At 37.8% G+C, this 22,387-nt stretch overlaps 1 protein-coding gene across 1 annotated transcript in view; it reads right to left on the bottom strand.

Moving 5' to 3' along the window:
- FLT1 (fms related receptor tyrosine kinase 1) overlaps positions 1-22,387 on the bottom strand; it is a 123,981-nt gene that overhangs the window by 82,340 nt on the left and 19,254 nt on the right. Inside the window, exons 4-9 of the mRNA XM_034410806.3 lie at positions 20,164-20,288; positions 12,471-12,633; positions 12,239-12,375; positions 10,287-10,461; positions 7,832-7,949; positions 1,060-1,229 (exon numbers count right to left, since the gene is read on the bottom strand). Of these exons, the coding sequence (XP_034266697.2) occupies positions 1,060-1,229; positions 7,832-7,949; positions 10,287-10,461; positions 12,239-12,375; positions 12,471-12,633; positions 20,164-20,288 (888 nt within the window). The remainder of the gene's footprint in view (positions 1-1,059; positions 1,230-7,831; positions 7,950-10,286; positions 10,462-12,238; positions 12,376-12,470; positions 12,634-20,163; positions 20,289-22,387) is intronic.

The following is a 22,387-nucleotide window of genomic DNA, read 5'->3' on the forward strand; positions in this document are numbered from 1 at the left end:
GGAGTAAACTGAAATGTTATTCTAAAATAAAATGGAAAGAATTACTGTTTCAAAAGAAAAAACAAGATTTTGGCCTCTTCCACAAATAGTCTGTGTTTTGATCTGACATCATTGCTGCCTATATATGTCCCAACAATGCAGCTTCCAACAGCCTTGGAAAATCAGAATCAGTTTGTTCTCTGCTTCAGAAGTGCTGCAACAGCAGTTTTGCAATGCTTGTTCTGGAGCTACAGTTGTAGGGACTTCCAACCTGTCTTAACTACTTCCTCTAGAATTTCTTCCTTCTCTCCAGAATCCAAGTGGTAGGCTCCTTCTCCCCTATCTTTCTCCAGTAGATAAACAATTGCACTCCTCATCTGACAGTGACTAGCTTATTCTTTCCCCTTTTCTTTTTGTAAGAAGCCAATGAAATAAGGTGAAGAGAAAATATGAAAAGAGGGCATTGGCTGCAGGCAGAGCTGCCTGGCTCAAACAACCCATTTGCATGGATGCATAGGACAGGGGTCTACAGTCTTAAACACTTAAAGAACCATTTGGACCCATTTCCCACAGAAAAGAAAATACAAAACCCTTCCCATGCCTGAATATTTCTTGAGCAGCCACAAAACTAGCATATGTAGTTGAATTAAACATTCTGTTTTCTTCTGAAACATTTCTTTTCTTGGATTTATCCATGGTTGGCCTACCAGGGGTTGAAAAGTTCAATAAAGCGTGTGCTGGCAGGTGTTGCACATTGGCGGTTGTGACGCACATTTTGAGTGACAGAGAGCCTCAGCAGAGGGGTGAAAGAGCCACATGCGGCTCCAGAGCTGCAGGTGGCTGACCCCTGGCATAGGACATAAGCTAAGCAGCTGGTGACACAAAAGTTGAGCATGGAAATGCCATTTTTTAAAGACACAAATGCCTTTGTCAGAATGCTTTTAGCATAACAACGTGATCTCTGATAATGAAAACTTTTTAAAGAATATTTATGTTTAGTCAGAATTCAAGATAACTTAATTTTCAAATAAGTGTCTACAAGATTGCATCTTACTGTTATTGATAGTAATGTGGACTCACCATTTATTCTGAGTGTTATTGTTAAATTTTTTTGTAGGTTCCACTGCCGGGTGCTCAACATTATAGTGTAGTTTCCTGCATCTTCTTCCGCAACATGTTTTATAATGAGTGAGAAACCTTTAATTTTATATCTGGCACACATTTCAGCAGCAGGCAGCCCATCCTTCAACCTGTGGAAGAACAATCAAATCCATAATTGCTTATGATGTCACTACATACGTTACCTATGTAATATATAAACATTTCACAGGAAGCAAGCAGAGCACATTTTTATGAATCAAGGACCACACTTATTCTTTTAGTAGCATGCTAGAGGCACACATCGTAGTTAGGGCCAATATGAAGAAATAGGAGCAGCAGGTATAAAGACGGAAATTGATATCATTTAAATTACATTAATGTGGTTAATATGATTACTCTTCAATTGTGTCTTTACTAATTTCCCACTTACATCCATGAAAAAATGATAAACCTTTAATGACAAGCTTTGAATAATGTCTAGGGGACCCATATCCAAGTCCTCTGAGGACCAGACTCAGGCCTGCTGTGTAACTCTGATGTGAGACATTTAGGGTTGGAGGAACAAATTATATTACAAGTCTTTATAAATGTTTAAAAAGCTAATTAATAGTCAATTTAGTGGATTTATTCAAAATCCATGTGGATTGAACTACATATTATATGAAGAATGTGTAGCTGATAATGAACTTCATTTTACTCATTTCATTCCTGCTCAAATACTAATTGTTAAAAGAAATGTGAAGTGTTTGAAGTGTTCATGAAATGAAATGTCAGGCATTCCTTTTATTAAATATTATTAGGGAATACATGGATACAGAAAAGTGACAGGAGTTCACTGCAACCCCAAATCTCCTGGAGTGTGCGGAATTCCTCCTGTTTTAGTTCTTTATTAAAAGACATTCCAAACTTAAAAATTTCTAGGGAACATCAGGATATTTGAACATACAACCCAGGGGGGAAAAAAATCTACTGTTTTAATGCTATCTTAAATCTACAAATAATTGTACTGGCAATAATTTGAAACTGGAAAAAAAAAACCAAGTATTTGAAATGTCATTTTTAAAATCAGCATGACATTTAAATGATTCTGTGTTACATCTCTACACTTCTCAATGATCATGAAGCTTTATTATATTGGATGTAGTTGTTTGGACTAAAATGATCATCCAGAATCAATAATTGGTTCTTTTGAAAGTCAGTCTAAATGGTTAAACCCAGGGGTGGGCTGCTGGGGGTTCGCAGGGGTTCGGGAGAACCTCTAGCTAAGATTCTGTGCAGTTCAGAGAACCCCCAAATCCCATTCCTGGCTGGCCCCACCTGCCCCTCCCCTCCTAGGAGTCCCCATGCAACCCATTTTGGATGCAAGTAAGTTCAGGGCACGTGCAGAGGCTCAGGGAGGGCAAAAAACAGGCCTACTGGAAGTTCGGGAAGACCAGAAATGTGCCCATTTCTGGCCTCCAGAGGGCCTCTGGAGCCTGGGGAGGCCGTTTTCACCCTCCCAGAGGCTCGAGGAAAGCCTCCGGAGGTCAGGGAGGGCAAAAATGCCCCCCCTCCGCTGTGGTGTAGGAGGCCAACTAGGGCGTGCCCACCATGGCCATGCCCATTCAGCAACTGGGCTTGCTAAAATTAACCTGGTTAAATCCCATAACAGATCACTCTGAAAAAGAGAGTTTCCTTCTCCTCTGATATGGTTCAATTACTATTACTACTGCTTTGGCTGAATTAAAGAAAGAAGTGGTACCCTTTAGTTAAAAAAACAAAAAAGGTTATAGCTGAGTCTCCATGCAGACCAGTCATAGAGGATGAGGAGGATATAGCCAGGTGTGATATTTGGGGATCTGATATCACATTTCAAATGTATGCACAAGGAAGCACAAGATCTAAAATGCTAATAATTGCTGATTTGCTAAAATTTCCAACAATATCTTTTTTTAAATATATGATTTTATTTTAGATCTTATAAAAGACTAATTAAAAATAATGTTTACTATAGCAATGCTAATGTCTGCTCATTAGTTTACTTTAATAAAGTAAAATAATCAAATGCATTGATTATTTATTTTGCGGTATTTCCAATCAATCTATTTGATTAGCTAATAAAACTGACATAAAAAGACAGGAGACAAAACTAAAAAATAATAGTATACAAAAAAATTGAGAATTGACCATTTCAAGTGACCATGTCAGTTGACATTTGACCAGGAAATTATGGTCAAAGACTTGAAGCTTGGTTGCTCTCAGAGGGACAACAGGTGAAATGTGTCCTCTAAAAGCAGAGATTCCATAGGGGGTAGGTCTTTTCCAAGTGCTAGGAAACAGAACCTTTCCTGGCCATTTTAAAAGGTGAGCAGGCTAGTAACAGTAAAATAGCCAAGCTTTAAGTCATTGTTAAATTGAATCTGATAAACAATTGGCAACTAATGCTGGTCCTTCAATAGAAGAATCATATGAGCATCTTCCAATACAACCAGTTATCAGCCTAGCATCTACATTTTTCCACCAAAAACAACTTGCGAGAATTTTTTTCAGACTGGTTCTTGGAAGAATAAATTGTGGTAGTCGAGAAGCTAAGAGGCAACTCCCAGATTGACTTAGGCCAGGAAAAGGCACAGCAAACCACTAGCCGTGATTGAGCAAATGCACTCCTCATAACAACTACCTCCTTCAAATCCAATGACAAGTGAGGCCAAATAGCATTCCCAAGGAATGGGCCTGCATCCAACTCTTTTCCAGCTTCTATTTTTTTATTTAGAAATGCGATTGTTTCAAAGGTGGAAATCCAAGCTTTAGAGCACACATTAAATTTGGCTGCAACTATGGTGAACTAATGCCACACATGCATGTAGGGAACTGTTTTCCTAATCAGTCTTGTAGCAATGCTTTTGTGAAACACTAATGAATTCAGGAATAGCCCCTGCCATTTAGAACGATTTGAATGAAAACAAAAGCAAAATTGAGATCAAAATTGATACCATTGTTTCACAGGCAAGTGATACAAAAACACTCCTTAAATAATATGTTCATGACCCAAGAAAATCTCAGGTCAATTAGGAGTATAGAAGTTGTATGAAAGGTGTAGAAAAACAATGGGTTTGCTGAAAACGCGCATTTCCCTGTTTGGGCCAAATTATAAGACATCTTACTGTGATGGAGTAGGGGTGCGGGTGGAGGGGAATTCTCTCTATGTCACCTTTTTAGCATACATCTGTCCAAGATGTTAACCTCTAATAATACTTCAACAGTAAGGTCAACAACATGACTTAACTGCCTTGATACTCTAAGCGAACTAGATTCAGAGAAATATTGCCTTCACCTCATGAATCTATCTATATGTGTACATATTTGTGTGAACTTCTAAGGTTTATGAAATGCACCTTCTATTAGATCATTAACTAGTAGACCACTAGTTTCTAAAATGTTTGAGACAAACTTAATTTCTGGTAACCTCATGATATGACAACATGCTGTTTGAATAGTAACAACATATTAATTATTGGCTATTTTCTACTTCCAAGATGTTTTGCAACTTCCGAACCCCCTAAGCCTAGTATTTTCTCATTAAGTGCTAAGATCATGTCATAGCCCTAATAGAGAAAAAGATGCAAGGAAGTCTTCGTTGAAATAATATATAAATTAATAAATGGGGGAAATTCCCTTATATGCAAATACTATGTCTTTAATGGATTGTCACATAATTTTAAAGTTGTCATTAGCAAAAGAAGCCCTATATTGAGAGATCTCTGATACAAGATAGAAAAACAAAAATATCATTTTATTTTTTAAAAAAAATCTAATATAAGAACTTGATATTTTATAGGTGTGTGTGAGTAAGTCTGCAAGTGTTTGATATGTTGACTTCAGGTAGTGTCATCGAAGCAATAAAGTTGAATTTGGGCAAACTCCAGGAGACAGTGGAGGACAGGAGGGACCAGCATTGGGATCCATGGGGTCACGAAGAGTCAGACATGACTTAGAGACTAAAAAACAACATAGGCAAATTTGCCTTCCTGTTTCCTTCTGTGCACTGACATATTCATTCCTCACTGCCTTACGACTAAGGGCCCTTTAAGTACAGTAACTGATTATTTTAACACAATGATTCAGAGCAATTGCTGATCAACTGAGCAGGAAGCAAGTAAAAGCGTAGGCAGGTGGAGTCATACAGTGCAATAAAATCTGAAAGTTTGTGACCTCAACAAAAGACAAAGAAAGATAAAACATAGAAGCCTAATTCAGAAGCTTTTTAAGACTGTAAATGTCCATGGGCAGAATATTCATCTGATATTGCATTTATACTTTTTTCTCGAGCCAGCTATAGGTCAATGTAATTTTTCTCTCCAGAAGTCAGACAAGAAACATTGTTATAACTGTTGCATTTTAATTGAATATTTTTATTGTTCTGAATGAATTATGGTTATGTTCAATGCTTTGTGCCTGCCTAGACAATTACCTTCATTGGCACACCCTTCCCAGGAAGACAAAAAAATCAACAAGCAGACATTAGAAGAGCTATTGCTGAAACTTTCCCAACTTGTTAATTTAGTGTGGCTACTGTTATCCTCTTATTGCTAGTCCAAAATTGCAGGTTAATAAAGGACTATATTAGACCCACCTGGAAAATGTGGGCGCTTCTAAACATGAACCTAAATATGTACTAATGGAATGAAGCTTAAAATAAGTATTACGGTGCATTCACTACACACTAAGAGACACATGGGCCAATTTTCTCACTGACAGGGGAAAGGGAGGAAGTTCCTGTTGTATCACAAGGGAGTAACACCCTTTTTATCTTGCTAATGAATGGATCTGAACCAAAGACCATAAGAATTTGTCATTTCAATTACTGCAAATATAATTTATATAACTTAATAGGCGTCTCAGAATTAAGCACCAGTTAAAAGAACTTCCTTTCTCAGGACAGCACATACCCTTTAAAATGTTCACACTTTATTATGAAGAAAGAGTCAAAATGAAACTGCCAGTGGCGAAACTTAGAGCTCAATTAGAGCCCTGGTGGCACAGCAGACTAAAGCACTGTTATTAACATCAGCTGCCTGCAATTACTGCAAGTTCAAATCTCACCAGGCTCAAGGTTGACTCAGCCTTCCATCCTTTCTAAGGTAGGTAAAATGAGGACCCGGATTGTGGGGGCAATAAGCTGAATATACAAAAGTATGAAGGCTGAAATATAAGCTGAATATATTTCAATAAGCTGAAATATACAAAAGTATGAAGGCTATTGCTTAACGCATTGTAAACTGCCCTGAGTCTCTGGAGAAGGGCGGCATATAAATCAAATTAAAAAAAAAATTCTATATTACATTTCTGAGTTTTCATATGTCTGTTGAATTGTGAGGGACTTAAATAGATAAGAAGTCTTATTAAAAACAACAACAGTGTAAGATCCATGGAGGATAAAGTTAAGAAGGACGTCTGGGCCTTTTGATAAAACATAATGAGGTACAAGTTGTTTTCCTGTTTGAGGCAAAGCAGAAACTATGCCTCCCACTCAACCAAGTCAATGTGTATACTATCCAAAGCCAAGTTATCTTCATACATATAACAGAAAATCCTCTTCTGATCTCTGGTCATAAAAACAAAAAATTGGTTTGCTACACTTCTATTACATTCCCAACTTGCAACCTGTCCTAGCTGCTTTACTTTATATAATGATAAAGCTGGCTCTTCAGAGAGAACCATTCTATTGACTGTCAGTTGCTTGAGAACAATAACAGTCACGTGACTGCCCTGGTATATCCTCCGCGTGATCTTTGTAGGGTTATTTGATGACCAGTAGTAGAAACTGGAAGTAGAACTTCTTAAGTGTTTACTTTGATTTGGTTTCCTCTTTATTAAAGCTCCATCCTTTGAACCTCCCCAATTTAGCTTCATAACAGTTATTAAATGTGGAGTTATATATTGTCCAAGAATATGTCATTCTTATTTGAATGATAGATATACACACTCTGTGACTTTGATCTTGCAACGTAACCTATAAAGGAATTGAGCATGTTCCCTTCATATTTCCTCAGTCTGTTGCATATCAACAACAAACCCACACACTACAGCTATCCCATTTCTTCTATATGAAAGGTTTTTTTTGTGAGTATTGTATGTGCAGGAAATAAATATTTTAATTACTAGTACTTAAAAAATAATATTATTTATTTTTCATTCTTTCTCTATATTCTGTCCCACTACACACATATTTTAAAAATATTTTACACAGTTCCAAACTTGCATGCAATGTGACTTCCAATGTACTATTCAAACGTTAGTGCAGTTCTTGACCCAATAAAAATTGTGCAATCCTGTCTAATGCACAAGTCACTCTCTGGAAAAAAAAATATAGGCACTGTTCTTGGCAGTATTTTTCTTCTTCAAAATCTTCCAACAACATTTTATTTTCATGAAGAGTTTAAATACAAGATAAAACTATCAATCCAATTTTAAAATGGTTCTATTCAAAATTAATTTGTAATATTTCTTCCTTGAATATTAAATATATGACAGAATACTGCAGTATGCTTTCTAATCAAATATGTCAAATTTCTTTTAGTGCAAGACATTAATCACAATAAAATGAACACAGTCATCTCACAGATTCTTAAATAGTGAAAATTAAAGTAGGTATTTCAAGTCTGTCAGGACATCTTTATTTAATATCTTTTTTTTACTTAGAGGTAGGAAAATAAGTTATCTTGTCAAATAAATGGCTTCTTTCTCTAGGTAGAAGTAACTGTAATCCTACCATACAACCTCTGGTGTAGGAAATGCTTTCACTTTCATAGAAAGTCGATAGGACTTCTTGCCAGACATAACATCCAGCATGTTTTTTTGTCGATGTTGCAAAGTGATAAATGCTTTATCTTTAAAGACAAGAAAAAAGAAGAGGGGGAAAAAAATCATGTTTTAAAGATATTGATACGGATGAATACTTCAAGCATGACATAAGCAATATGATTTGTACATGAAAAACTATATGAGGCAGGGGTGAAATGCTCCCGGTTCGGACCGGATCACCTGATCCGGTAGCGATGGAGGCGGGTGGTTTGGAGAACAGGTAGCAAAAATCCCTGCCCACCCCCCACCCCCCCATGCCCAGATGAGCTGCACAATCATCAGAGGCTTTTTTTTTTACTTTTAAAAGCATTTTTTCTACGTCTTCAGCCAAAAAATACTTTTAAAAGTAAAAAAAAAAAGCTTCTGATGATCATGCGGCTCAGCTGGGATCATCAAAGGCTTTTAAATGAACCCCCCCCCCTTTTTTTTCTTTTAAATGCCTCTAACGATCAGACAACTCAGCTTGGATCATCAGAGGCATTTAAAAAAACCCATTTTTTTCTTTTAAATGCCTCTGACAATCCAAGCTGAGTTGCCTGATCGCCAGAGGCATTTAAAAGAAAAAAAAGTCTCTGCCGATCAGGCAACTCAGCTGGGATCGTCAGAGCCTTTTGAAAGCATTTTTTATAACCTCTTCGCTGAAGAGGTTGTAGAAAAAATGCTTTTAAAAGTAAAAAAAAAAAAATGGCCATGCCCACCCAGTCACATTAACCCTCCCACCAAGCCACGCCCACAGAACCAGTAGTAACAAATTTTAGATTTCACCACTGATAAGAGGGACTGTCAATATCAATAGGAACACTTTTGCATGTAAAGAACAACATAAGAAGTCCTTAAAGATGCCCTCACTAGTCATCCAATAAAATCAGAGCTCTCCTGAGTTCCAATATCACTTTCAACCAGTGGTGAGTTGCTACCGGTTCACCCCGGTTCGGGTGAACCGGTAGCAGCGGCAATGGGAGGCTCCGCCCACCCGCCCAGACGTCATCAAATATGCTCTGCGCATGTGAGCAAACCAGTAGCAAAGGTAAGTGAAACCCACCCCTGCTTTCAACATAAAAACAGTGCAAACCATAAAACACCTTAATAAGTAGCCTGAATATACTGCTTCTTCTAATGAGAACATATGAAAGTCATCTTCTTGTGGACTTGAAATTAAAGTTCCATTTAAAATACTAATGCCATGAGGAAGAAACTTGCCACAGGTAGTCCTTGACTTACAACCACAATTAAGCTCAAAGTTTATGATGGTAAGTGAGAGATTTGTTAAGTGAATGTTGCCTTATTTTATGAGATGTCTTGCCTCAGATATTAAGGGAATCGCTGCAGTTGATAAGTTAGTAACCTGGTTGCTAAGTGAATCTGGCTTCCCCATTGACTTTGCTTGTCAGAAGGTCTCAAAAGGTGATCACATGATCTTGGGACATAGCAGCCGTCATAAATATGAACAGGTTGCCAAGCGTCTGCATTTTGCTCACATGATCATGGGGATGATTCGAAGGTTATAACTATGAAAAACGGTCATAAATCACTTTTTTTCATTGCCGTTGTAACTTTGAAAAGTCACTAAATGAACTGTTGTAAGTCAAGGACTACCTGTCCATAGAAAAAAAATGTTCTGGAACTGGTATGTGACGCATAGCTGTGCCCTTATTTATTTAATCAATTTGTACAATTACCTATTCCACAATTGTGACTCAGTGTGATAAATAGCACAACTGAGTGTCACATGGACAACCCATTGTAAAAAGCACAAAGTCATAACAATGGTCTCATCTAACCTCTAGAGCAGGGGTCTCCAATCTTGGCAACTTTAAGACTTGTGGACTTCAACTTCAGCTTTGCTGGCTGAGGAATTCTGGGAGTTGAAGTCCACAAGTCTTAAAGTTGCCAAGATTGGAGACCCCTGCTCTAGACTGCAATCTTGCCTTTGGTGTCAAGCTTCAAAAGACTTTTGCTGTTGCAACTATTATTGCATCTCAGCTTGCCAACCAACTATGAGGGGAGGGAGAGGGAGATAGAAAATGGCCCAAGATGTTGACGTGAGCACCAAGGACATGTTGGCAGATGAAGCCAAAAAAGACTTTCCCACAACAATATCCAGAGACCATATTGGACAATGTGACCTGAGTTAAAATGGGGGAGAGTGGGCAGTGGAATTTGAACTTTAACTATAGGGTTAGTGCGGGAAAGCTCTAGATCTGATTTTGCCTTCAAACGTGCCGAAATCATGTACTCAATAAAGTTTTGCATAAAGAGATTGGATCGTCTCGATCGTGTTTGCTTTGGTTGGGTTCATCAGTCAGAACCTTGGCATTTGGAGTATAAATGGCTGTCATTAACATAGACAAATTATATCTTACCATAAATAAAAACTTTTACGCTATCTGATTTGAGTGACGGCCCGCTCTTAACATTGCAGATGTATTGGCCTTTATCTATATCATGGACTTTATCAACAACAAGGATGCTATAGAATAGGTTGGGCCCATCTTTTCTTTGTTGAATGCTTCTACTAATGGTGGCTCTTTTGCTTGCCTAGATAGGAGAAAAAAGTAACACAGGTCTTATTACCATCAATAATAGCTATTTGGAATTTATACAGTGGTCACAATTTAACATGCAACTCCAGATCAGACTTAGTTTTCTATGAGTATAAAAATACATATACCCTTGTTTCCCTGAAAATAAGACTGGGTCTTATTTTCTTTTGAGCTCCAAAATAAGCACTAGAGCTTACTTTCAGGGGAGGTGACTTATTTTTTTTTTCCATTATACACGAAGCCCACTTCCGCTTGTTTGTGATGGGGCAGGAGGCTGTGCGGTGTGCCAGTGCCACCACTGTGAGGCCGGGGGTGGTGAAGCTGTCCCACGCCTCCCACACTGGCTTACTTCAGGATCCCGCAGCCAGGCCACTCACTCCCTGACACCTGCCTCGCCTCATGGTGCCACCTCCAGCAGCCCCATCCAGCAGGACTCCGCGTGGTCACCGGCCCACTTCTTCTGCTTGCTCGTGGCCACAACGGAGCAGGAGGCCAAGCAATGCACCGGTACCATGGCCATGAGGTGAGGCAGGTGTCAGGCGTGGTGGCCTGGCTGAAGGGGCCCTGAGGTAAGCTGATACGGGGTACATGGGGCAGCTCCACTCACCCCCTGCCTCCCCTCGTGGCCACAGCACCGTGAACAACCAGACAGAATAGCGGGTGGCTGGCTGGGCAGGCTCTTAAGTAGGGCTTATTTTGGAGGGGTAGGGCTTATATTAGGCACATATGTAAAAACATGCTAGAGCTTCTTTTTGGGATAGCTCTTATTTTTTGGAAAACAGGGTAATATATGTGTGTATGTATACATACATGGTATTTACCAGAAAATAAGACCCTGTCTTATATTTTTTTGAACCCTGAAATAAGCTCTTGGCCTTATTTTTGGGGAGGTCTTATTATTTTGGGACACGTGGTGCAAGATGGGGCTCCTCTTGCCATCTTACCTGATTTCCAGCTCTGTCTCCCTAACCCTAACCAGAGAAAATGGCAGGGACCAGCTGCACATGCATTTAAATATTTTTGGGGAGGGCTTCTTTTAGCGCATGCGCTCAAAAGCCCAATTGGGCTTATTATCAGGAGATGTTTTATTTTTGGGGAAACACAATATATATAAAATACACACACACACACACACACACACACACACACATACAAAATAATAGTTAGTGGACCTTTTATAATATACTCTTAAATATTGGTTGACTAAGCCAAACCTCAAGTAGGTTTGAATTTTCCCACACATTAACTTTATTAAGAACCAATGGCAAATTGACAAACATTCCTTGGAAATCTGGGAAATATTTGTACATGGCTGAATATGCTAAAAATGTGGTGAAGAATAGTTCAGTAACCATATTTTATCATTGATGAAGTGATTTGCTCACAGGCCAACTGAAATTTTGAACAAATTAACTAGTTTCTTTCTGAAAGTGGGTTGGAATCCTATTTTGAGGAAGTCTATTATAAAATAAAACCCTTTGACATTGTGTAATAAGTATTACCAATCACGTCACCTAAGAAATTTCCAAGTTTGAAACTTTTAAAAATAAATTTGTTATTATGAAATATGTACAATGAATGTATGCAACTCTGTTATGTAGTCTTGCTCATTCAATGATGCAACATGAAAAGTATGTTTTCCAACACAACATGGAAAATAAAATGAATCGTACAATAACCTTCAGCAGAAGAACAACAAATCAGTACATTTATTTAGTTAACATTTTTATTAGGGTTGCTCATTAGTATTTTACAAAGGAAAAGGTACACACCTCGCCAGGATACGTCCATGTGATTTGCACTCTGGTGTTCCAGGCTGCGGTGATACTGCAGTTGAGAACAAGGCTTTGTCCTTTGAATAACTTCACTGGTTTTGACTCATTCACTTGGACACTAATGATTTCATTGTCTATGTAACACACACACAAAAAAGCAAAATGAACTGGATGGTTGCTTAGTTAAACAGATAGATAGAAAAACTGAGATGTATAGAAAAGTACTCACTTAGCCTGTATGTCAGGTATTTGGTGCTATATTCATGACCATCAACAGTAGTTTCACAGCTAAGAAGCCCTATGAATTTATAAGTTGCTTTCGGAATTATGAAGCCTTTTGTGTTATCCCAGATGACTGTTTTCCCATCAGGAACGATGTTTCCTCCTGGTATCTAAAATGAAATTAATGCATTTATTTCCCCCACTATTTTCTTAAGTACCTATTAACCCTAGAAGTAATAAATGATTTATTTAATAAAATTTTATGACAAACAACCTCAGGGAATTATAGAACATGCCTCATCTATTGCACATAACTGCATTTCTGCGGTTTATGAAAAGTGCACTTGAGTGGGGACATCTGGAACTTGTACTTGCTTCCTTCATACAGCTCCACTTCATTCACCCCAGCTTAGAGAGAAAGCCAAAACACAAGTTTGCTAATTTGCCAGACTCTGGATTTGTTAAAGTAATGCAATTAATAGATTAATTAATTAATGCAATTAATAGAGCTTGATAGAATAGTGCCAGGTAAGATGAGGATCTTTTCTGTTTGTTTCACACACACACACACACACACAGAGAGAGAGAGAGAGAGAGAGAGAGAGAGAGAGAGAGAGAGAGAGAGAGAGAGTGTGTTTTGGGTAGAAGCAGATGTAAATTGAGTAACTGATTTGAAGCAGAGAACAGTGCACTGATTGGCTTGTAGCACAGGTGTTGACTAGCATGGACAAAGCAATGATTGACTAAGCAATGATTGACTAAAGGTGGTCAGTTAAAAAGCCACGATCAAGCCATTTGGGGGCCATGGATAATGAGAATGACTTGGGGACTGCAGCTGGGAATGATTTACAGTTGCAAATATGTTAGAATGATTTGCAGTTGGCATGGACAGTCATATTGCAATGGTCAGTAAATCATCTAAATATGACACAGAAGATTTCTGAAACCTTTTGGTCTCTTAGTACAGGAAAATCTTGGTTTAAAAATGGACTATTTCATTTTCCACTGCACCAAATTTTGTTATTCGTCATTGTACAAAAGCCCATGGGACTTTCCAAGCAATATTGCAGCGTTCTTAATTTCCTATTGACAAATATGGATTGTGCTAAGTATTTAGTAAGAAATGGTTTCCCTTTTCTTAGCAAACACATTGTATACTCTACGTAATGGCAAATTTGCTTCTGAGACAGGTGTTGAGGTATTTCTTAATGCAATGGAAGACCTTTCCAAGAAAGACAAATTGAGCCAAAAAATTTTTTTTTAATTTGAAAGGCAAATTTCTAAGTGGGATACATAGTAGCCACATCTGCAAGATGAGAGCCACTCTGGAAAAACCCAGTGATGACTACGATTAGATTAGAAACATTTGGCAATAAATAAAATAAAATAAAATATAGCAGCAGTACATATTTTAGTGGTCAAGGGCTGCACTTAATGGCCCTGTAGGAAGGGAGAGGCAATGAGGGAGTGTGAAGGGAGAACACCACAAATATGTCTACGATTTTGCTTTTTGTTCTTTCCAAAACGAACAGGAAGAAACAACTTATGTAAAGTTGTTATGTAAGGGGGTCAAGACTATGCCATCTGTGCATTAGCCCATCAACATGAATAATCTCTGAAAACTGAACAAAACAGGATCACATTCAGCATTGAAGACAAGCTGGCAAAATAAAGATCAAATCCAAAAGAGTCTAGATCAGGCTGGAAGTTGTGGAGAGAAAGATCCCTTCTAGACCAGGGGTGAAATCCAGCAGGTTCTGACAGGTTTTGGAGAACTGGTAGCGGAAATTTTGAATGGTTCGGAGAACTGGCAAATGCCACCTCTGGCTGGCCCCAGAATGGGGTGGGAATGGAGATTTTGCAATATTCTTCCCCCACGAGTGGGGAGGGAATAGGGATTTTGCAGTTTTCTTCGCCTGGAATGGGGTTGGAATGGAGATTTTGCAGTATCCTTCCCCTGCCACACCCACTAAGCCACATCATGCCCACCAAGCCACGCCCACAGAACTGGTAGTAAAAAAAAATTGGATTTCACCACTGTTCTAGACCCCCAGTACAATGCTCTAGGAAGGGTACAGCATCTTGCAATACTACAAGTTGTTTTATTCCAAACCAATGTTTTTCACCTTTGGCAACTTTAAAGATGTACAGATTAACTCCCAGAATTCCACAGCCAACTTGCTGGCTGGAGAATTCTGGGATTTGAAGTGCACCCATCTTAGAGTTGATAAGGTTGAGAAACACTGTTCTAAACCCTCTCCTCATGATCTGTTGACCCAGAGCAGATAATATTCAGGTTTCCCTGTCCTTGCAACCACAAGAAGAAAGCAGGGAAACAGAAGCGTATGCAACAGTTTATTTTATCACACAGAAGAAAATGTAACGGGGCTGGAAAGAATTCCAAAAGTCATACGCTGCATTTTTTTCTTGTTTTTTTTCTACCTTGTCTCTGTTGGTTTCTAAATGTTCCAAAACTACAAACAAAATAAAATCAGTATCTGCCATCATATGCCCACATTCATGATGATCAAACTCTAGTGTGTGGGGTGTGTGTGTGTGTATGTATATGTATGTGTGTGTGTGTATGTGTGTGTGTGCTGTACACACATACATGTGTGTGTGTGTACGTATACATATACATATATGCCATACATATTGTTCACATACAAACCACAATCTATGAATGCAGCATTAGATACATTTGAAATTCAGCCCATCTGCTTAGAGAACCTAATGACAAAAACTGCCAGCACCTCTTTTAATTATTCATCTTTAAAATTATAGCTGGTCCACCTTCTCCACCAAAAATGTGTTCAAAGCAATTGTGAGAAAAATTATCTCCAACAAATTCTCAAAAGCAAAACTCCCCCATAGTTGTGATAGCAGCATAGCTACTGAAAAAGAGGGGCATTTCAATCTTGCTATGGAAATCAGTGCGTAGGAAGCTAGGGAGTCTGGATGGATTGTGTAACTAACACATGAATCCACCCTGAACTAACACTGCATGTCCACAAACAATTTTGTTTTTCTGACCCTGAAACGCATGCTTTCTAGAAGGGGTTACTAATCCTTGTCCTTTACACAATCTTCTTTCTCTTTGCTTCTGTGTATTATTATTAAATAAGTACAAGAGCACTACTCCATCCCATTAGTTTTCGCAAACATGCTTTTTCAAAAGGCAACTGGACTTTCTTGTTTTTCCTTGAAGATGTTTCGCTTCTCATCCAAGAAGCTTCTTCAGTTCTGATTGAATGGTGGGGGAAGGATTTATATTCCTTGCAGTCATCTGATCATTAGCACTCTTTTGGAGAATCATTGAGGCCACTTAGAGTTTTATCTGTGCCCTCAGCTTTCACCCGAATAATGTAAATGGGTGTGGAGTCATCACAGATAAACCTCCAAGTGGCCTCAATGATTCTCAGAAAGAGTGCTAACAACCATTATATTCCAGAATGGAAGGAATATAAATTCTCCATCATTCAGTCAGAACTGAAGAAGCTTCTTTAATGAGAAGTCTTCAAGGAAAAACAAAGAAACTACAGTTGCCTTTTGGGACAACCATGATGTAGATTACTGAGAATCTCCATAGACATCCCATTAGTTTCTTCACAATTCTCTTTGCCTTTGAAATATATTTTGAAAGTAAATTCTCTTCCATTAAACTGAATGAGAACTGATGGGGGGGGAGGGAGAATCCCTTTGTTCAGCATTGTTTAAAACATTATCATACCATGACTGCAATATTAGTCAGTTCCAATTCCACATAAAGGCCTGAGCAGGATAAAATGTAGTTTGTCTCAAAGAGGAACACTTTTTCAGCAATATGCAAAACTGAGTTAAGGACTCTGGTATCAAGTACTGTATTAGTAAGCAACATCACACTTATGGGGTCACGAATCCATCCAATATTGTACGAACATATACAGATGATCATTTTTTTGTGACTTTAAGATACAGAATTCCATTTAGAAATTCCTAATCCGGGTTTTGTTTTTTTGTTTTTTATTTGACCAGATTAGCAGTTGGTCACATTACTTGAAGTATCACTGTCCTTTAGAATGAAACTTTTGGTTTTCAGAATTAACTTTTATCTAGTGATTAAGGTGCTGCTAGAAACCAGGAGACTGTGAGTCCACCTAAGGCAGGGATCCCCAAACTTGGCAGCTTTAAGACTTGTGGACTTCAAGTCCCAGAATTCTCCAGCCAGCTATGCTGGGAGTTGAAGTCCACAAGTCTTAAAGCTGCCAAGTTTGAGGACCTCTGACATAAGGCATGAAAGCCAGCTGGAAGACTTTGGGCCAGTCCCTTTCTCTCAGCCCAACACCCCTCACATCTCCTTCACAGACTGACAGATGCCTCAAACTATCAGCCTGCGTTCTGTCTGGATTCTGTTATCATGGATTACATGGACTGAACTGCACAGGAAGGCCTCTCCCTTCACTTTCTGCCATTTGCTTAGACAATGATATGTTTTGAACAGCAGTCACAGCTCATATCACAGTAGCGTATACTCCTTTATCTCTGCAGAATCTGCTAGGAAGCCATAATAACTATTGAAATAATGAGAGGAGTGTGCCTTACAATACACACACTGCCTGTTATTTTATAACCTGCTGGCTGAGATTCTGGAGTGCCTTGAATGCTGGAGATTATATTGTGGTTCCTGCTGCCAAATAGAGACATGTCTCTTTTGTTCTTAGAACTGATTTATCATTGCATGTGTAGATGCTGACAATAAGCAGTATGCCCATTGATTCAGGAGATTCTGTCAGCCTTTAAATATGTTTATGCATAACTTACAAAAAGCAAAGGAATAAAAGAGTAACTCTTGATTTTGTAATGCCTTTGCTGTCAACATAACTGAAACCATGACAGCAACAGGCTGAAGAAGAATTTAGTTTGCACAATTTGTGTATGCCCAGTTAAGAGAAAGATTTAAAATAGACAATCATGCATTTGAACAGCAGAAGACAGAATTTCATGTTGAATTGAATGTACAAACAATGAACATGAAATTGCTAAAATGTATAAACTCTTGCTAAAATTTGAAATACTGCAGATAAAATGATCTAAGAACTTTGACTATAACGTATTGTTGGAATAGTGGGAAAACGTGGTTGAAAAAAAATGAAATTCACCCTTCGTTACAATTTCAAAGAGAAATTTTATAAAACGATGTACCATTGGTATATGACTGGAAAAATTATCTGGAATGAATAAATTTAATGTTGGAAATGTGGACCACATTAAGGGTCATTTTATCATGTCTGTGGGACTTGTAAATAAGCTAGAAAATTTCAGGTTTTTATCCCAACATAAACCATGGCTTAGAAATTGTAGTAGCTGATGTTACACACTGCTTGCTAAGCTTGCAAAACAAGCTATACAATATACTATTCTTTAAAGCATAATATGGACTGATAGTATTGTTATTAAGAATAAGAACTAAAATAAAACATAACTGTATCTTGAAAACAATTACTACAGGCAAGTCCTGGAGCAAAAAAAAAAAAAAAAAAAGTAACATAAGAATATTAAAATACTTTCCTGATTTATCAGCTTATACTGAATCAAGTAATTTTTAATCTTTGAGACTAAATTTATTATTTCTTTATATTAGTCTACATTTGGCAGAAAGTACTGGATTATTTAAATATAATTGTGCGAAAAAGCTAAAAATTTCAGATATTCTTTTGAACTACATAGTTGGAATTTGACAACTGTTTTTTTTTAAAGGCAGTAGAAGAATAAATTAAAAATTAGTCTACATGAAAATGTAATGCTTTTGTGAGTGATGAACTTTACCTAAATGATTGCTAATATAGTGTGAGTCTTATATTTTCCATCCTGCTCGAACTTCCCATTTTATGGATAGGTAGCCTAGGCTGATAGATCCACAACCAACAGCATGGGAAACAGATACCTTGTCTTAGCAAAGTACCTTATTCCCTAGATAGCTTTGCTTAGGATGTCCTGCTTCCCCAGAAACTTTGACATGGAGGAAATTAATGTGACACGGTTGACATTGCAGCAGACCTATTTTGGGTTTTGGTACTGAAAAAATCAGAAGGGGCTTTCTGCCAGCAGCTTTTCAAACTAATAATATTAAAGAGCTTAGTCTTCTGCAAGCTAAAGTTTACTTCATGCATCAGATGCATGAAGTGGATAGTGGGCAGAAGAGAAGGGAAGATAGGTTGATATGTCCTTTGGTTTCTTTTCCCCTTCCCAGTTCAACCCAGTCTATATCTTACTTCTATCTAGCCCAGGGGTCTCCAACCTTGGCAACTAAGCCTGGCGGACTTCAACTCCCAGAATTCAAGTCCGCCAGGCTTAAAGTTGCCAAGGTTGGAGACCCCTGAACTAGCCACTCTAAGCATCTGATGAATTGAGCTCCAGATCAAGAAAGCTTTAATGGGGGGGGGGAGAGGCGCACATGCACGCGCCTTCCAATAATTTTTTGACTCCTGGAAACTACCTGGACTAGTCCTTTCCGTTTTCTTGGCATTGCTTTTCAGAGGTGGTTTGTCCTTCCCTTCTCCCTAGGACTGAGACAGAGAGACTGGCCTGAAGTCTCTCAGCTGGCCTCCTTTGTTTCTAAAGCAGGACTAAAACTTCAGTCTCCCGATTTCTGCTAATGCTTTACTACACCGCTACACCACTAAACCAAACTGGCTCTTGTGCTTTTTAATAAAATATATTAGTTGGAAAAAGCGATACCAGACTCCGCTGAATTTTTAATCTGTGCTGTAAGACTAATCGGCTTTCTTCAGCTGTAATTATTTTTGCACAAATCAAAAAAAAAAAAAATCCAACAACTTGCTTGTCACCCCCTCATCCTTCACAATCAGCAGCATCTTTGTAAATATTCTCTAGGTTAGTGAAACATTGACAGCCTGCTTTGCCTGCACTGACTAACTATGGACTACAAGGAAAGGAACGGAGACTGTGCAGGCAGCACCCAGCCTCTGAGTCCACTTTGTTGGCACCCCAGAGACCCCAGGTCCCCATAGCAAATCAATGAACATTCAGCAATGCAGTTTTTCACCAGATGTCATGCAAGACAACAGATACGGTGAGAAGGAAGGCACTCCAATGCATTGGGAGAAATATAAAGTATCATCAAAAGACAGATTAGAACACATGATTTGCAACCAAACTAGTTAACACACAGGGTTTGTGTGTGTTTCAGTTATGCAGACCAAGTTACTGCATTATGCAAGCCCCATCCCTTTTCTACATGCCTTGTGACAATGCAAACACACCCAAGAGGACCAGAACTTGTGACACATGGTTGTGATGCTATTATGTCATTCATGAAACCAGCAATAGTCTACAGAGACTGCTAGATATATTTATGGATGAAATGTAATATAGACTGAGCAAGTGTTCCAGCAAGTTCTGAGAACTGAGCAAGTTCTGTCGCAGGTGTTACTTCCTCTCTACAGTAATAAATAAATAATTAGTCTCTTAACTACAGATGTTCTTTATCATTATAATGCTGTCAAAGTGCCTTTTAGAAAATTCCCCATCTACTTTGAGCAACGTAAGTGAAAGCTGAAACATGCCAATGACTTCATCTAAACTGAATACTAACACATCCAACAAAGGTTGATGTATTAATTGCATTTATCCGAATCAAAAAATTTTAATTAAATAAATAACGAGCAATGCATATAACAAGCAATTAAAAAAAAGTCTACCATTCTTAATTTAACATGGATATCAGGTGCTGTAACTCTGCAGGGGACGATCAGCTCCTCTCCGTCAGTTGTACGTATCATTTCTGGTATATTTGTATGTAGCTTGATAAATGGGTTTTGTGTGTCTGCAATAAAAGAAGAAAATCATAATAAATGACATAAGAAAATGCCAACAAATACAACCAAAACCATTACCTGATGAATTACATTTGCCACTTAATTATGCATAATAATTAGTGATTTATCTCAGTTACATGCATTAATCACCAAAAGTAATGGAGAAAGGCTTTTATTAGGAATGCAAACCCTTTCCTGGCTTATTGATGTATTCATCTTGAATTTATTCATCAAAAAAATTGCAGAAAGACTTCAAGCAAGTCAAATATAGTGTTTCAAAAATGCATCTGAATTGAACAATATTACATGCTGGTTAAAATGAATAGAGAAAGGAGGTAGAAAAAACCCCTAAGTATCAAAACAACTTAACGTTTCCTTTTTTAATATCATCCAAGGAAAAGGCGGACATTTTTTTTTTTAAAAAAAACCTCTATTCTGCTTTGTTTTGCAGGAGTTACAGTTATAAAAACGGGTCAACGAAGATGTTGTACCTCCAGTGAAATGTTGCTGGTTACTACTCCCTTAAGGCTCATTCATCCTTGTCACGAAATTAAAAGCTATTTTCCAAAAACAGCAAATGTTGCAAAGCAGTTTCCTGTATGTATAACCTGCAGGCCATTTTAAGTACAAGGAAGAGCTGCCTCAAGTCTCTAGACTTTATGTCACCAGTTGTTGCTGCCCATGGTGTACTAGTGGGGGTCATTGTCATCTTCTGAAGAAATGACAGGAAAGAGATTCAGGATACAAAAAACATTTTCATCCTAAGAATTATGTCCATGGTCTAGTTGCAACCAAAGGTGACAGTCATAGATTACAAAACAGCCTTGCTCTTTTTGAGGAGAATATTAACAAATGTACTGTATATCTTCCACAGTGTGGGTCCCTTCTCTTTAGAAATCAAAAATATATTTTTAAACACAAAGATCTACTTTTCAGATATTTTATGTGAATGTCTCAGTGTTATCCAAATAATCTATCAAACATAAGACAAGGTCAAATCTCCAGGTATCTTCAGGGATACAATTCACTCGAGATTTCCTCAGGAGGTTTCAAAAAAAAACTTTTGGGAGATAGAAGCCTCTCAGTGGCCAAAGTTTTTGTCCAATTTTACTTTTCATTCTTGTTTTTGTTTTTCTCAAAAAAAAAAAATGTTAAACCAATTTTAGGACTTCCAATAAAGTTACTGCGTATTTCCCATCTATGTCTGGCAACTTCTCTGCTGAAATTTGGTGGTGCAACTACAGGTAGTTCTGGAGGCCTCAGAGCTGGTATTTGGTCTGGACACAATACTAAATCATTAACTACAATTTACAGATTGCAATGGCTCATTTCACAAAAACACGTTGAGCCCAAAACCACATTCCAGCTTACTGTGATGCGTAAATTTGGTTACCGCTACAGTTATAGGTTCAAAACATTCAGGAGTACATTTATTCACTAGTAACTCTTTTGAATTAGATTGTCCTTCCATTATTCATGATTAATGTCAGTATTATTTTTAATTTATTGTATGTCTATTGCTGGTCGATGACCGTAATAAAGTTTTTATTCATTCCCATTATTCATTCATTCATTCCCTTCCTAGTGGACTGAAATATATCTATATCTATATCTATATATCTATATCTATATCTATATCTATATCTATATCTATATCTATATCTATATCTATATCTATATCTATATCTATATCTAATCTATATCTATCGATCTATCGATCTATCGATCTATCTATCTATCTATCTATCTATCTATCTATCTATCTATATATATCTTCTCTGTTTTTATTTGGTTCATTGTCTCTATTGATCGATCTACAGGAAGTGTTAAGTGTTTAAGACAAGGTGAACATTCTTCCTCTTCTCCCAGATCCTGTTTCTGCATTCATAAACATTTATTCTGCATTTCTAAATACTGCAACCTGCCAAAATGCTGGAAAAGCTACACAAATAGCCACCATAGGAAACAATCCAAGTTTAGTCTCAATCTTAATTTTAAATAAGTAGTCTTCCAGGAAATAATAATTCCAGTATTCTTGATGGCTCTTTTTGTTTATTCCTATAATTTTTTTCACTTGACCAGCAACTCTGCCATATTTTATCTCCAT

This window comes from Pantherophis guttatus, chromosome 5, assembly GCF_059756535.1.
Source record: "Pantherophis guttatus breed Tessera chromosome 5, ASM5975653v1, whole genome shotgun sequence".
Classification (NCBI taxonomy): domain Eukaryota; kingdom Metazoa; phylum Chordata; class Lepidosauria; order Squamata; family Colubridae; genus Pantherophis; species Pantherophis guttatus.